At 40.3% G+C, this 15,849-nt stretch overlaps 1 protein-coding gene across 1 annotated transcript; it reads right to left on the reverse strand.

Annotated features, from left to right (window-relative positions):
• Window positions 1-581: 581 nt before the first annotated feature.
• On the reverse strand, window positions 582-15,336 carry sec16b (SEC16 homolog B, endoplasmic reticulum export factor). The gene is made up of 21 exons (XM_079574495.1): window positions 15,281-15,336; window positions 12,960-13,231; window positions 11,927-12,021; window positions 11,761-11,848; window positions 11,367-11,584; window positions 10,866-11,011; window positions 9,839-9,900; window positions 9,614-9,752; window positions 9,111-9,335; window positions 7,704-7,801; window positions 5,755-5,836; window positions 4,871-4,988; window positions 4,676-4,787; window positions 3,369-3,474; window positions 3,095-3,232; window positions 2,923-3,030; window positions 1,291-1,342; window positions 1,069-1,201; window positions 862-992; window positions 766-794; window positions 582-694 (listed from the first exon to the last, which is right to left on the reverse strand). The coding sequence occupies exons 2-21, from the start codon at window positions 13,214-13,216 to the stop codon at window positions 626-628; spliced, it is 2,406 nt and encodes an 801-aa protein (XP_079430621.1). The 5' UTR covers window positions 13,217-13,231; window positions 15,281-15,336; the 3' UTR covers window positions 582-625.
• Window positions 15,337-15,849: the final 513 nt, after the last annotated feature.

Genomic DNA, 15,849 nt, shown 5'->3' on the forward strand with positions numbered 1-15,849 from the left:
TGGGGAAATACAAAGACAGGAAGTGCAGCACCTCCTGAGAATTCACTCAGAAGTCACATGTCGCTCGAGTGCAAAGTCTAGAGCCCAGAGAAATGGGACATGTTGCAAGAGAAGTGAGTCGTACTGCATGATAAACCTACTATACATGTTTAAGGACGATAAGGAAACAAGGCCCAGGATTCAAACCTTCTTCACGCTGGAGAAGTCCTAATTGATCAGTTAACAGCATGTCTAGTTGGTATCATGACACAGTCTACAATTATTGTTTAACTGAGGCTAAAGTAAGGAAAGGTTCTGCAACCAAATGTTTAAAAAGATCAAGAGTCCATTAACTATATGGAATAATATATCAACGCTGTTAAACCATGTCTTACTGTTTGAGGTGGGGTGGACTGTTCTGAAGTCTCCTGTTGGACGTCTTTGGGTTTGGACTTAAACCAACCACTGAACCATCCTCCAGAAGTCCCGGTCTGCACGCAATAATAAAAATCAATACTCTTATGTGTTGGTGCATGATTGAAATAGGTCATAATACAGCTGATGAGCCCATACTATGACACTGCAGTATCTACCAGAGGAATACCAGCCTGTTTGGGAGGACCGTAGTGCTCAGCGATGTCGTTGTTTATAGGTGGCCTTTGCATTTGTCTTGTTTCATGACTTGTTTGGTTTCCATCGGCCATCGCTGGACTCTCTACCTTCAGAAAGCACAACGTCAACAACAACATGGGTTACGTTAACTGTACTGTATTAAAAATGACTCACTGTGCTTGATGGAGGAAGTGGTGGAGCTTCTGTATTGGTACAAACACATTAGGATTTAATATTTAAATATAAAAAAAAAAATCTCTAAGCACTGACCTGATGCACTGGTGACTGGCCCGTGTATAACTGCAGTATTTGCGTTGTAAGTGAAGTTTTGATTAGCTGCTATGCTGGGCACTGACGGTGCATAGATCCCTGGAGCTGGGACTGGGGGGGCGCTCTGTGACCTACAGAAGAAGGTGAAAATAACACAATGGAGTTGGTGGCATGTGATGGGCATTACAACAGGTTACTATACTGTACCATTCAGAAACTCCCTGGCTGTCTGTTGCTGTTACTTCTTGATTTTCGTCTAAATAGTTGTTCTGAGAGTTTTCTTCTGCAACTTTGTAGTAAAGCAGTTCAGGCTCTGGACTCTGCACGGGGCTGTAGTCATCTGCGTTATTACACAGAGATTTTGAAGTTTTAATTTATAACAACGTAGTTTACGCTGTAACTAAAGGTCAAACTAAAGGGGAGACTTACCAGTACTTTCTGGAAGGGCCTGGTGGATTTCGTTGAAGTTATAGCTGCCTGTCTGAAGAGGAAAAAAAATAAGATCAAACATTACACACTGTTTTAACCGGGCACATTTCTCCTGTTCAACTTGACTCAAATCTAAAAGCTTATTGAAAAAAAGCATAAAAATAGTGACAAAAACAAAATGAGGATAAAAATGTAGCAAAACAGGCGACAAAAAAGTGACAAACAAGCTACAAAAATGCGATGAAAAAGTAACGACAACGTGGCAACAACACAAGCAAAAATCTTAGATCAGTTTTGTTGGTCTTAGCTTTCAAATGAGCCGTTATACTGGCCTATAGGCTGTAAGCTCCTGTCGAGAAGCTTTTAGATTTAAAGGGACTATACAGAGTTTAAAAATATTAAAATGATGTATTTTCCTCCCCCTACATGTTCCAGCCATGTCCTAATGTGCAGAAAGAGCCCAGACCTGTTCACCACAACTGCCTCTAAAATCCTGCACTGTCACTCAAAAAGTTGTTGCTTAAAGGAATAGGCCACCGTTTTTAAATACTGAGATATGCTCTTACCTCACTTTAGCCAAGTTAATATATCCCCGTCTGGTCTTTGTCCGTGCGCTCTGCCAGGCAAACGGAGCACATACGCAGCCTCTCCCACATGTCATAGCTCCAAAAAAGCTCACGATAGAAGCTACCAAGCTCTTCCACGTGTTCCCTATTTAAATAAAGTTACGTGAAGTGTTTTCATGCGAAGTATATTTACACAGAAATGTAACGTGTCGATTTTATACGCAGATAAAAAGGGGGACTATATTGTGAGGCGTAATGATACGAGGAGTAAAACGTCTGCGCAGTAACTCCTAAAGGTTATTGACGGAAGTGAGCGGGGGAAGTCTTTAGGAGTTACTGCGCGGACGTTTTGCTCCTCGTATCATTACGCCTCACAATATAGTCCCCCTTTTTATCTGCTTATAAAATCGACACGTTACATTTCTGTGTAAATATACTTCGCATGAAAACACTTCACGTAACTTTATTTAAATAGGGAACACGTGGAAGAGCTTGGTAGCTTCTATCGTGAGCTTTTTTGGAGCTATGTGACATGTGGGAGAGGCTGCGTATGTGCTCCGTTTGCCTGGCAGAGCGCACGGACAAAGACCAGACGGGGATATATTAACTTGGCTAAAGTGAGGTAAGAACATATCTCGGTATTTAAAAACGGTGGCCTATTCCTTTAATAAAGAAGGTGCAGTTACATGTATGACCTGAGGTGGCAGTAGCAAGTATAAAATGGTCAACTTGCATCTAGTCCCTTTCAAGCTGAACTGGAGAAAATGTGCTTGGTTCAGGTGGGGGTTAAGAGCTGCACACAGAGATGACTTGTGAACGCTCTCAGTTTTCTAGTAATTCTCCATCCTTGTACACGTTATCAAAGAACATCAACTGGACTGGGTTGTTTGAGGTGAGGGCATAAAGAAGCTCCTTCACACTCATCTGATACAACTTTGGGATCAAGCTGTTTAATGTTTTGATTCACCTTGATGAAATAGTGGAGTTCATTCAGTAAGAGAGAATCCAACTTTCACCTTGTGTTTCACATTGTGTTTCTGTAGTAAAGTAACTGATCTTTAACTACCTGTAAGCGCTGATGCCTGAAGCGCAGTTGGGTCATCCACCCTGGCTCCTGCTCTGCTCCACTGAGTCCTGCTTCGCTCAGTTCAGAGTGTCTCAGCCTGTCTGCCAGCTGCAAAATAATGCAGAGGATAGCACGCCTGAATCACGTGTGCAGTAGAGCTTTTGTCTTGTACCTTTAGGAGTAGATCCGTGAGGACAAACATGGGCTCGTTCTGCCGGAGAATGGCCTGTCCCACCACCTCGCAGTAGTGAAACGCCTGAGAGGAGAGCCCACTGTCCAGCAGGCGACTGGCATACAGGAACTTGTACACCTGAGGGTATGACACAAAACTATCATATACATTTCATTTGGGGAATGCACCATTTAAAGGATGTAAATGTAATGTAGTAAGTAACATAACTCATAAATTAGCTTATTATCTTTACTCTCAGCTGTGTCATTTTTACCTGAAAAGACGGTACTGAGAAGCATTTCCCTCCAAGATTTTGGCAGTACTCAAACAACTCTGTGCATCGGATGGCCGAGTTTGTCGAAAAATCCTTGAAAGTCTGTCTATAGATCAAAATGCAGACAAAATACAGACTTGAATAAGTTTGACGACAATGGCCACAATTTATTAAAGGGGCGGTATTATGCAAAATCGACTTTTTCAAGCTTTACATCATGTTATTATGTCATTCCCTCATTAAAAACATGCCTGAAGTGTTGCCTTGGCACATTCACGTATTATTGAGTAATCTGTAAAAACTATGATAGCAGCCATTTTAGGGATAGGTTTGCCTGAGTCCTCCTAGGAACGCCCCCACCTCCTGGAGACGCCTCCGAGCTTTCGTCACCAGCCGAGTAACTGCTCCTCAGCAGAACAGGCGTGTCGGAAAGGGTCAGAGGTTCTTAAAGAGACAGAGGCCTATTTCAAGACATTCGCTACAGTCATTTTGAGAGAGAAATTTTATACAAGGCAGTTATTCTAATTTACTGCATTTACAGACCAACAGAAGGTTTGGTTATCATTGTAGTGTGATATAGACTGGTGCTATGTGATTGAAAAAAGCATAACACCCCCTCTTTAAGCTCTCACCCGTCGCCCCAACCAAGCGCATTTTCTCCAGTTCAGCATTACCTAAATCTAAAAGCTTCCCGACTGGAGCTTACAGCCTAGAGGCCTGTGTAATGGCTTATTTGAAAGACCTACAAAACTGATTGTGGCTTTTTTGGTTAATTTGTCGCCGCATTTTTGTGTTCTTGTCTCTTTTTGTCATTTTCTGTTTTGTTTTCGTAGTGGGTTTATTTGGTTACTTTTTGACGCTCTTGTAGTTGTGTGTTTGTTGCCGTTTCATTATGTTATTGTTGCTTTTCAGGCACATTTTTATGTTTGTTTTTTTGCCTTTTCATCACTTTCTAATTGTGTTTTTGTTGCTGTTTAGTGACTTTTTTTGTTGTATTTCCATCCTCATTTTTGTCCCTATTTTGACACTTTGTTCAATAAGTTTTGAGATTCGGGTAAAGCCAAGTGCTTGGGATGTTTTGTGCAGCACCTGGAGGCTCTGACATCATGTACGTAAGTCAGACATTGTGTCAGCCTCAGTGTCATGAGCTTGACTTTCATCCAATACAGTCTAATTTAATAAAGACCACTCACCCAAAAATGTAAAGAAAAGTGATGTATTTGCTTATTGTATCGCATTTTCCCACTGTATCTACTACAAAGATATGATAAAACATGAATGTATTTAATGTAATGTAATGGTCCCACCTGTGACTGCTGCCCAGAAGCACCAGCCTCTCGTCCTTCTGAGTAAAAGCTCCAAAGGGCACTCCGGCGGTCAGGTAGCACACATGGGCCGAGTACAGGAGTCCTCTGGAGGCTGCGAGGACACAAGGACAAACCTCCTCAATTACAGTGCGGGACATCGCATGAATTCTACTTCTAAGAGAGCAGAAGCCAGACCCAGAGTGTCTCCCATTGTAGCGATAGCCTTCTGTTTGACGACAGATTCTTCCGTCTCATTGGCCAGAATCACAGCCAGGTGAGGCCTCCAGTCGCCCCACTTCTCACTGCCACAGCACTAGAAAAAACAATGTCAAACAATGGGTATACTGTGGCAAATGTCAAATAGGAAATGAAAGAACATCGCAACTATTCATAATATATATAGCCTATTGTAAAGATTGCACTTGGTTCATTAACCTCTTACCCCCGCCCTAACCGAGTGCATTTACTCCCATTCGGCTTTACCCAAATCTAAAAGCTTCTTGAAAAAAAGTGTCAAAATAGCAACACAAATAAGACGAAAATTAGGATGAAAATGCAACAAAAGAGTTAGAAAAACATGAAAAAAGGCAATGAAAAAGTGACCAAAATGTGTGAAGAAAACGCAACAAAAAAGCAATGGAAAAAATCGGAAAAAAAAAAAAAAGTTACAACGTGTTTAGATGAGTTTTGTTGGTCTTCACTTTCAAAGAAGGCGTTACTGTGACCTGTAGGCTGTGACCTTTAAGATTTGGGTAAAGCTGATACGAAGATTAGAGAGAAAATGCACTTGGTGAGGTTAAAGAGGTTAAAGTCAATAAATGTCTGAATTATTAAAGCCCGTATTTGTAGGAAAAAATGTCATATAGCTACATAAACAGGGACTTTATGCACCAGCTCACAATTACACTTGAAAGTGAAGCCTCTCAGTGCTTGTTGTTTTGATAAATACCATAAATCCCTTGTTTCTCAAAGCAATGTAGGAAAGTAGCACCTCTAATTGTGTGTAAAATGTCTCCCATTCACAGATTGTATTAGCTGAGTATATGTATATGTTGTGTATATATATTTTTTGTATTTACCGCGGCTACAGCAGGGATCCTTCCGGACAGAAGCTGGAAGAGCGTCTGCAGTGTGTCGTTGGCTGCGAGCTGCCCTGTAAACCTGCCAAAAGACATCACCACAACTGCTTTACTGCAAACTAACGGATAAAGTACCCAACCTCACATCGAATAACATACAAACCACAAGAGCTGACCTTTACGTGTCAATCAAAATCACCATGACTCCCTGAGGGACCCCGTGACATTTGATAAAAGAGGCAGATGTAATGATATGTGCGGAGCTATGTAGAACTAGGGCTAAAATAGACGGAGACGCGATACATGATCAACAGACAGTGCTCTTAAATGAAATCGTGAGATGCGAGTTACAAGCCATTAAAAGCTACAGTGTTAATGGTCTCTGGTCGCACTCTCTTAATAATCACTCACGTGTCGGAGATAACATTGATACTTTTATGAGAGTTTTATAACATTGTAAGTATCATTTTTCACTCTCCAACTCAATATTTAAAACATAATTTATTACCTGGAAATGAAAGGTAGTAAATTTAAATTTGAGCTTGATGACAGGCTTGATTTGAACAGGCAATCTTAAGAGTTATATTTGCAAACTAAGTTAAAGGGTACTGTTTTCTTCGCATTTCTTCACAATGTATTATTGCACTTTAAATATCTAGAGCCTGTTAATTCATGTTAGTGGATGTTATTCAATATAGGTGTCCGATGCTTTTCTCCTTGCCTTGTAAATGCTCTTATTGTTAAGAGAAAATTAGACTTGGGGTCAACAGTGAAGGCCTACAATGTCAAAAGGACCAAATAAGATCTACATCTAAAATGGTTGAAAAAATAAACCAAATAAAAATCTCTATATGAGAGACTGGAGTTCGCAGATGGTCCTTAAAGCACATACGACACATTAGACACAATTTTTGCTAAAACATAGTTAAAACAGTTATATTTAAGATAAAATATTTACCCAGTTTTCTTTAGTTTGACATTTTTTGTGATATTTATAGATATTGATATTTATAGGGACGACAGTGGCACAGATGGTAGAGCAGGTCGTCTCATGATCGGAAGGTCGGGGTTCGAATCCCGGCTCCTGCAGGTGCAGACTGTTTCATCCAATGCCTATGTGTGAGTGGTTGGTGGTGGTCGGAGGGACCGTAGGCGCAGATGTGAGCAGCCTCGCTTCTGTCAGTCTGCCCCAGGGGACACTGTGGCTACAAATGCAGCTTACCATCATCAGCATGGAGTGAATGAACCCTCCCTTTCCTGTGTTACTTGTCTCATATGAAAAGCTCTATACAAATAAGAATCCCTTCCCTATAGTTTCACGTCCTTATTGGACACTGACAGGAAGTGACATAGTTAGAGGCACAAATTTCCCATTGACATAACATGGTTGACGCCGTGTCAACCATGTTATGTCAATGGGAAATGAGTGAAACTGCTGTGGAGCTTTACCTCTATCTATGTCACTTCCTGTCAGTAAAAATTCAAATAAAATTAACTTTTCTGCCCAACATTTCTTCATTAAATAGCGGCTTCACTGAAATATAATTATATTCACAGCAGATGTTATCCATCCAAAGAAGTGACATTTACCCATAGCCCTGATCCCACACATTTTTATTTATTTTTGGCACTGCATTTGTCCCGCGCTCATGTTCGCTCTGCTCCGCAACACACGCTACATTTTTGTAAAAGTATCCCGCACTCTTAAATGATCCGTGTAACCGAGAAACCTTTTCTTGCTACAATATTTTTATGTGTCTGCAACTAGAAACCATTCCTCGAAACCGCAAATCAGATCCTTGCATTCAACGCTACACAAGTGAACCAACAAAGCCAGTTGTAAAACCGCAAACTGTAACGTCTAAGTTTAGTCCAGGGTGGAATTTCTACAAAAATGACTCCTCATAATCACTTGTACAGTGGCTTCCTGCAGCTGTCGCGTGTCTCACCTGTTCAGTACTGTGGTGTAGGACCTGTTGTCCATTTTACTGGCCAGAAACAGAGCGTGTCCCCACAGGCCGCTGCTCATGGCCGACTCCAGCGCGTCCTGGAAACCGCATCAGAGAAACACATTTACATTTTCACTATATTTTATCAATGGCATGCTAGCAAATTAAAGGCACGATAATAAACGCAGTGCTAGAATGTGCAGAACAGGGTCAATGATGGTTTAACCGAGCGCTTATTCTCCAATTCGGCTTTACCCAAATCTTAAAGCTTACAGCCTATTCAGTTTTTTCCGCCCCGCCCACTTTTGCCACTTTTTGCCTTGTCTCTGCACTTCCGTTGCGCGAAGCCCGTTCATTTAAACGGAGAACGAGGGAAAATATTCTCCGCTCAAATCTGATGTTTAGTCGATTGATTTGTGTCCAATGTTCATTTGCGTCAACATCTCTGTGCGGCCTGAAAACGGCTTTGTTTTCGTGTAGTGACTGATTTTATCCAGTCCCATGTTAACACATAGGAGAAAAGGGGCGGGCACAATTCATGGCGGCGCCCACGCGAGCCTCCGGAATAAGGTGAATAGGCCAGTGTGCAGCCTCATTTGAAAGCTAAGACCTACTGTCATGTTTTTGTAGGTTATTTTTGTTCTTTCTTGTTGATTTTTTTGTTTGTTCATTCATCACTCTTTAGTTGAGTTTTTGTGGCTTTTTCTGCTTGTGTTATTGTTGCTTTTCCAGCACGTTTTTGTCGCTCTTTTGCTGCGTTTTTGTCACATTTTGTAAGTGTTTTTGTGGTGTTCTTGTCTTTTCATAATCGCTTTTTTGTCACATTTTCGTCACTTTTTCATCTCATTTTTGTCACTTTTTGCGGCTTATTTGTTGTTGTTTTTTATCATGTTTTCGTCACATTGTTGTCACTTTTTGTCACTTTTTTGTTGCTTTTTCATCACTCTTAAGTCATGTTTTTTGTATTGTGTCACTGTTGCTTTTCCAGCACATTTTTAGATTTGGGTAAAGCCAAACTGAAGAAAATGTGCTTGGTTCAGGTGGGGATTAAGAGGTTAAGGACTTTAAAAATGCAGACGGCACTTCTGGGATGAATCTATTATGCAACATATTACAGGAAGCACAGATCAAAGTGCTTTTTGCAGTAGAAGAAGAAACGACCTACTCAAACCTTCATGAATGAAGCAAAAATGCTACTCCAGGTATTATTTAAAAGAGGAAACATGTAATGAAATGGTTTAAAGCTAAAGAAAAAAATTAAAGTAATTTTTCCATCATACTATTTCTCCCCTTTTATATGTGACATGTTTGTACTTGCATGTATTTATTTATTTCTTAACAGTACTTGGGGTAACACTGTTTAGACATGCTGTTTTGATCCATGTGTAAGTGAACAGTGAGAATCACCTTCTTCCTCCCGGCCAGCAGCAGCTGAGTGTAGCTCCTCAGGGCTTTCTGCGCACCCTCTTGGCTGCTGTGTCCCGTGAGCAGGTCGTCTGCTTCGTCAGAGGGAGGAGCCTCAGCCGCCGAGCCCTCGCTGAAGTCTATGAGCGAGGCAGACTCCGACTTACCACCCCCATTCACTCGAGAGCCACGGACCAGCAGCTCCGCAATGTCTGAGCCAACGATCTGCTGGAAAGAGAAACAAACAAAAAAGTGCTTATTTGATAGAAAAGGTGCAGCAATAGTTATAGGACAGTGTGTAATGAGTACAGTCAGATTAATATACAAAACTAAAAAAACGGCCATTACTGTAACATTGTGACAAAATCTATAACTGCAAACTGACAGTCCGATGCAGTACAGAAGAAGAAGAGACAGAGTTTCAAAGAGCGTAAAGTTTTCCCACTGGAGGCGATAATGCTTTAGCAGGTACATGTGGGACATGGGGTCATGTGTGTGAAACTCACTCCATTTTGCCTGCAGAGAAGTATGAGTAAGTTCCAGAGGAGGGCAGCAGAGCTCTTGTCGTGCAGCTTGTCATCCCTCAAGCACGCTCCTGCCATCTGGTGGGCAAACTCCATAGCATCCACTTTGTGCAAATCTTCCCTTTGAAGACATAATAAAAGCATAATGATATTTAGAAATGATTTGTTATTTCAAAACCTGTTGGTTATTATTATTATTTATTTTACCTTGTTAAGGGACCAGGAAACTTTCTCATTTCTTGTTGTTCCTTCGTCTCACTCAGAATGACCTGTGGATAAGACATTGGTAAAGATTGTTGCTACACACAGGGATAAGGTAATAACTTTAGTGTGTAAACAAAAGTATTCTTCTGGGCTGGCCTTGTGAAGTTTGTTTTGAAAGTTTTAATGTCGGGCAAAATATATGCTTATATATTGCGCAGTTTTAAGCACAGTTTCTCCCCAAATCTCAATGCCTCTAGAAAAAAGCGTCTTTGAGACAAAAAAGCTACAAAAGAGTAGCAAAAAAGCCACAACAATGTGAAAAGACGCAATAAAAAAGTGACTTAAAAGCGATAAAAGTGCAACAAAAAGTGGGAAAAAATGAGAGAATCAGCAACAAAAGAACTTCAAAAAAGAACATGAATAAAGTGACACATGGCAACAACACAAGGAAAAAGATCAGTTTCGATCAGTTTTGTAGGTCTTAGCTTTCAAATGAGGCTATAGCCTATCGTCTGTAAGCTGGGGTGACGGTGGTGCAAAGAATAGAGCGGGTTGTCTTGTGATCGGAAGATCAGTGGTTCGAATCCCACAGGTGCACACTGTCGCTGTGTGCTTGGGCAAGACACTTCAGTGTCTGTGTACATTGGTGTACGAATGAGTGAGTGAATGGGTGACTGGTTATTGATGTAAAGCGCTTTGAGTGCCTAAAGCAGGTAGAAAGGCGCTATATAAATGCATTTAAGCTCCAGTCTTGAAGATTATAGATTTGGGTAAAGCCGAATTGGAGTAAATGCAGAGGTTGAACCAGACTTATTAAGATTGTGTTTATTTTTAATTGTGTAAATGTATACTAATTTGGAGCAGCCTACACTCAAAAGTACTTTTTTTGCAAATTTCCTTGTTGCCCACCGGAGTCCCCAAAGTAGTTTCAACCCGCTCCAGCATACACACATCAAATCAAAGTATTCAAACTGGGACAAAACACGGGACCAGTTGTCAATAACCAAATTCACCAAATGCATGAACTTACTTCCATGCTGTGTATCTCCAATAGGCCGACATTCTTCTGAGAGGAGAAACCTGGAGAGACCCGTATAAGTTGCCCAGCTGGTCCAAATCTGACCACTGCATGAGGGACGGAGAACTTCAGGGGCGCTGATACTTGGTGCTTTTGTTCTACAGACACAAAATAAACAAAAAAATCACAACCCAGTCAATTATAAGACTTTTGTTTTAATTACAGAAGAAACATATCGAGGTCCTCCATCTAACCAAGATTTTTTATTTTTTTTGCCAACACAGCTCATTTCCCTAATTTAGTTCAATTGAATTCTAGCCTTGTGTTAGGACTGTTAGTATTTTTTTTTTTTAAGTCTTGTTTTGACACAATTGGATGGAAACAATGTGAACTTGAATGGAACGTACTGTGTTGAAACTGTTGTGGTAAATATTGCAACAACAACACTACTGCTTTTAAGTCCCTATACAAACAAAGACAACTACTGTTGATTTACACTCTATTAATACCTACCTGTGTCCGATGAGTGGACGGGCTGTGGGGCAGGGTCACTCCGCTCTGCTCCGTTTATGTACAGACTGAGTTCGTAGCTGCTGGAGGACAAGCCTGAAGTTTTGGAGCTTTCCAAAGTCCCCAGATAATACGAGGAGGTGGTGTCTCCATTGTCTCTGTATGGAGGGTCTTCATGGCCGCCTTTGTAGTGCCATGATCTGTCTTTCCTTTGGTCATACCTGAGGGGAGACAAATCAACTAAATCAATTATGTGTGGCTTTATTCTTTAACATTTTCAGCATGTAAACAACAACAACAACAAATGAACAGTGCACTGTACAAAAGATTGACTTTAACAGGACAGAGCGTTTTCAAAACTCCAGCTTTAGGAAGGAACAGGTGAAGCAAACATTACCTCTCCGCTGTACTGTTTTCTTTCTTATCAGTGTTTTCTTGATACTGCTCCCTTTGCCATGACTCGTGTTGTCCCCACTGTGCTGCATCTGTAAAAACAAAACAAAACAACCTGTACAGAGAATGCAAAAAACATGAAACTACATTTGAATGTGTGAGGCGTGTACCTGGGTGCCGGTGCTGCCCTCTGTAGAAGTCCTGTTCATAGTAATAGTTGTCCCTGTAGTCCCAGTGGCCGTGAGCTGGATAGTCATAACTATGCCTGACAAAGAAATAAACACTAGACTCACCAAATGTGTTTTCATTATGCAGCCTTTCATTTGTGCCTTTGTATTTATTCATTTATTTGATTTGCCTTTTGAGATGGAAATAAATCTATTCTGAAATCTATAAATAAAGGCATGTTTTCCAAATGACACTTGGTTATGCATTAAAACTTTCCTCATACAAACTTGACAGCGGCTGTAAACAATAAAACCTTTCACTGCTGTTAAATCTCTGCATCAGCTCTTAATGTAGAATAATGTAAATAATCCTGACTCAGTAAAGTAACTAACTCTGGATTAAGTGTTTCTGTTTAGGCTGCCCTTATCTGAACTCACTGTGGAAGCTGTTCTCACAGGTTTGATAGGCCTGTGGATACGTAGGTGTTTATTACTGTTGAACACGACACCTTTTATGGCAGGTACAGTGTAAACTACATTGCCCTTATTGAGGAGTGTCTTTCTGAATATTTAAATGTTATGTGTGATAGTTTTATTGCATGATTGTTAAGAATATGTGAGTATATAAGTTGTGTGCAGTAGGAACTGGAGTAACACAGATCATAAACCATTTCTACTAGTATTATGTCTTAAATGTTTTAAATAATTTCACTATTACTTGTGTTAATTGAAATTTCAAAGTAAAGATGTACAATCCACAAGACATGTGTTTAAAAAAAGAAGGAAAATACCTTCTTCGTACACATGCAGGTGTGTTTTGACTGGCTTTGTCCTGTTTGAAAAGAACTGTTATCCTATTCCATCTTTTTTTATCTCAGATTCTAACTCTGCATGGCTCGTTATGACACGTTTCTGCGATTTATTTTATATTATTTTGTTTGCAGATAAATATATTTAAAACAAAAGTCCAGTGTTGAGCAAAAAGTCCACATAATACAGCCTTCGTAAACCTTTAGTTCAGCGTGCTCAGCGCTACCTTGATTGTGGTCGTTGTTGCTCAGTCCATCCGTAGCCGTAGGGATATTGCTGCTGATGTCCGTAAGCGTATGGATCTCCGCTGACTGGACTGGCTAAAGGAGGCCTGAACCGTGAATCCGGGTGAGCCCAGGCCCTGTCCCAGTCCCTGGGGTCCGGCGGAGGATAGCACTGGCCTCTATCCTGGTGCGGATCCTGTCTCGGATCTTTGCCTTTGGGATGAACCGTCTGTGACCTGCGGCGACCTCTGTGCTCCATCCTCCTACTTCAGACCTGGCAAACGCAAATAAAGAGTATTTTAAGGCAAGTAATAAAATAAAGAAATAGCCAACTTTTACACCATAATCTATATTATTATGAATAAACTTTCCTCTGTAAGATTATATGGGACATTGCAACATCAAAGACTATTTTCGCAAAATGCTTCTTTCTCACAGTCAAGGGACAACATATACCCTAAAAAGCAGACACCCAATTATATTAACTTTTTTCATTGTACTCATGTCCAGTGTTGTGTCTCTGTCTTCTTTTGTTTGTACAGCTCAGTGTCTGTAAATGTCATTGTCTTCTCATCCCCTTTGAACATGTTTTGTACTCTTAAGTGTAATACATATTGAAAGAACTGAGCAACAACAAACGATGGAGCCTGGTCATATCAGTTATGTCTGATATGACTAGTCAGTTATGATTGATTTTGCTAACAGCAGGTGTAAAATTACAAAATAACCAACTCACTTACATACTGACTTTTGGCATTGTTATACTTGGATCAATACATTGAACTTTCTCGTATTCCGGCTTACCACGGTCTAGTCGTATGCAGGATGTTGTATTAACATTATCCTTCACGACATAATGCCATAATGCCATAAAGCCTCACGGAGGAACTTCTTAATACAGATGTAGTCATGCTGCTTGTACTATAAGATGTATAACTCAAATAATGTACAGTCATCTTTATACCTTGTGACAATATACGTTTGATGTGGAATGTAGCTACAAGCTCTTACCGTTGTAAGGTCTATAACTGATGGACTGTATTGTTGAAAATGTAATTGTAATAGGAAAATGTAGTTGTGTGTGCATGGGTATGGAAAAGGTACACTTGAACTTATGGTAACTTTATCAGTGTAATGTGAATTGTTTCAGTTGTTATTGTTGAGTTCATGACAAGCATACAACGCGCTCAGCTCACAAAGTGCTCTCTGACGGGGTTCTAGTTCCTGGGAATAATATATTAATGAAAGAAAGGACAGCCCTCCCAGTCAGGATTAGCTTTATAGCCTGTCAGACGTTTCGGGGTCTCCCTTCATCAGTGTCAGGCAAACAAACACACAGGTGCAATTATGCAATATTATTGAGTTTCCAATGGGAATACAAATGTGAAATGCATGAGTACAGTGAGTATAGAGTTCGGGAATGTGACGTCATATCGCTAAGCATTATGGGATTAGCAGCAATTGTAAACTAATGGAGATTTTAGAAGTTAAAATACTGGAGTTATTGTTCACATTAAAACACTTGGACACCACAGTGAGTTAGATGTATTTACCAGCAGTAACTCAGCAGCTAACGGAGCTGTTCCACGGCTATTTTCTCCACCTTATAAACTGTTTTTAACTAATATTAGTCAATGGAAATGTATGCTAACAGCTGCAAAGATGGCCGATCTCCATGGTAACTGTAGACTTTCCCGAACTCTATTGAATATAAGGGTAGGAAAGGCGCACATAAGCTTTAGCTTCAGCCTACTCCTTTTGAGCTTACATTACTGTGTAATGATATGACGTCTGTAACTAAATAAATGTAAACAGCTGAATTAAACTAAACTAAACTAAAGTGTTGTTGTAAAAGCCCATCGGGAAAGTTGCTGCAAATTAGCGTCTGCTATATGATGCATACATCAGAATTATGTTACAGTTTGTCTATATTTTGTATCTGTGACTGACTATAAAATAAACCAAATAGATATCTATTTCCATGACTGATTCGGTGAACGTTTTACCAAAACAAGGTTTCATTGATTTTATCTTATTTTTAAATAAGGCAATAATAATAGAGCAAATATACTGTAAAGAAAAGTAATCTAAAACCTGGCTCTTTCCATCCAATTTTGTCCATTGCCTTATTTCCATTATCAAGCATTACTTTTGAAAACAAAACAAAAATCTTACTTTAAGGTTAGGGCTATATCAGTCTGCAGCCGAAGTTTTAGCGGAATACTTAAAAAATATAGCGATTTTCCTCCTGTTTAATATGCAAACTTAAAAAAGCTATGCAACTTCTCTTTCACTAACTTTAGTTGTTGCTAAGGAAACTTGCCGCTAGCAACCCAAAGTGCAACTGCCACATCATTTCCCAAGCCGATAACAGCAGCCTAAAAGATAACAAGGGGATAAAGTTCATTGTAAAGCAAAGCCTCTTCAACAATAAAGACACGGATTTAATACAACTGTGAGTAAATAAATCAGAACATACCATTCAGCGCGCGTGCAGGTTGTATCCCATGTCCTCTGTCAACGGGCCGGCAGCAGGGACAGGGTAAACACAACGGAGCACGCCCTTTACTACGAGGTTTGACAGGTCCGAAGACTTTTCAAATCTGTCGTAATAAACAGCATCTGTTTTTAGTTTCAATTCGTGAAAAATAAAATAAAAAAGTTGATGATGTGTTGGGAAAGTTAACTCACAGAAGGGGTGAAAGAGGAGTGCGCCTTTTGCCACGTTGCCGGTAGGAGGCTGCAGTCTGTCACCATCTGGAAGAGGGAAGTTAGAGGAGGTGCTGTTCCACAAAGGCCGGCAGAGGGCGCTGTTGCACTGTGTATGGTCAGTGTCTGGGGACATTTGCATTAATCAAATAAGCAGTGTTTGCCAATAATATAAGAGGTCAA

The sequence above is a fragment of the Gobius niger genome (genome assembly GCF_951799975.1).
Source record: "Gobius niger genome assembly, chromosome: 17".
NCBI lineage: Eukaryota > Metazoa > Chordata > Actinopteri > Gobiiformes > Gobiidae > Gobius > Gobius niger.

Bases quoted from the DNA above. Each gene is read 5' to 3' on its own strand.
- sec16b (XM_079574495.1), bottom strand. From the start codon at position 13,216: ATGGAGCACAGAGGTCGCCGCAGGTCACAGACGGTTCATCCCAAAGGC. The intron at 11,585-11,760 runs GTAATGTTTGCT...GTCTCCCCTCAG, and splicing joins GAAAACAGTACAGCGGAGAG to GTATGACCAAAGGAAAGACA. The intron at 795-861 runs GTCAGTGCTTAG...GTACCAATACAG, and splicing joins GCCAGTCACCAGTGCATCAG to AAGCTCCACCACTTCCTCCA.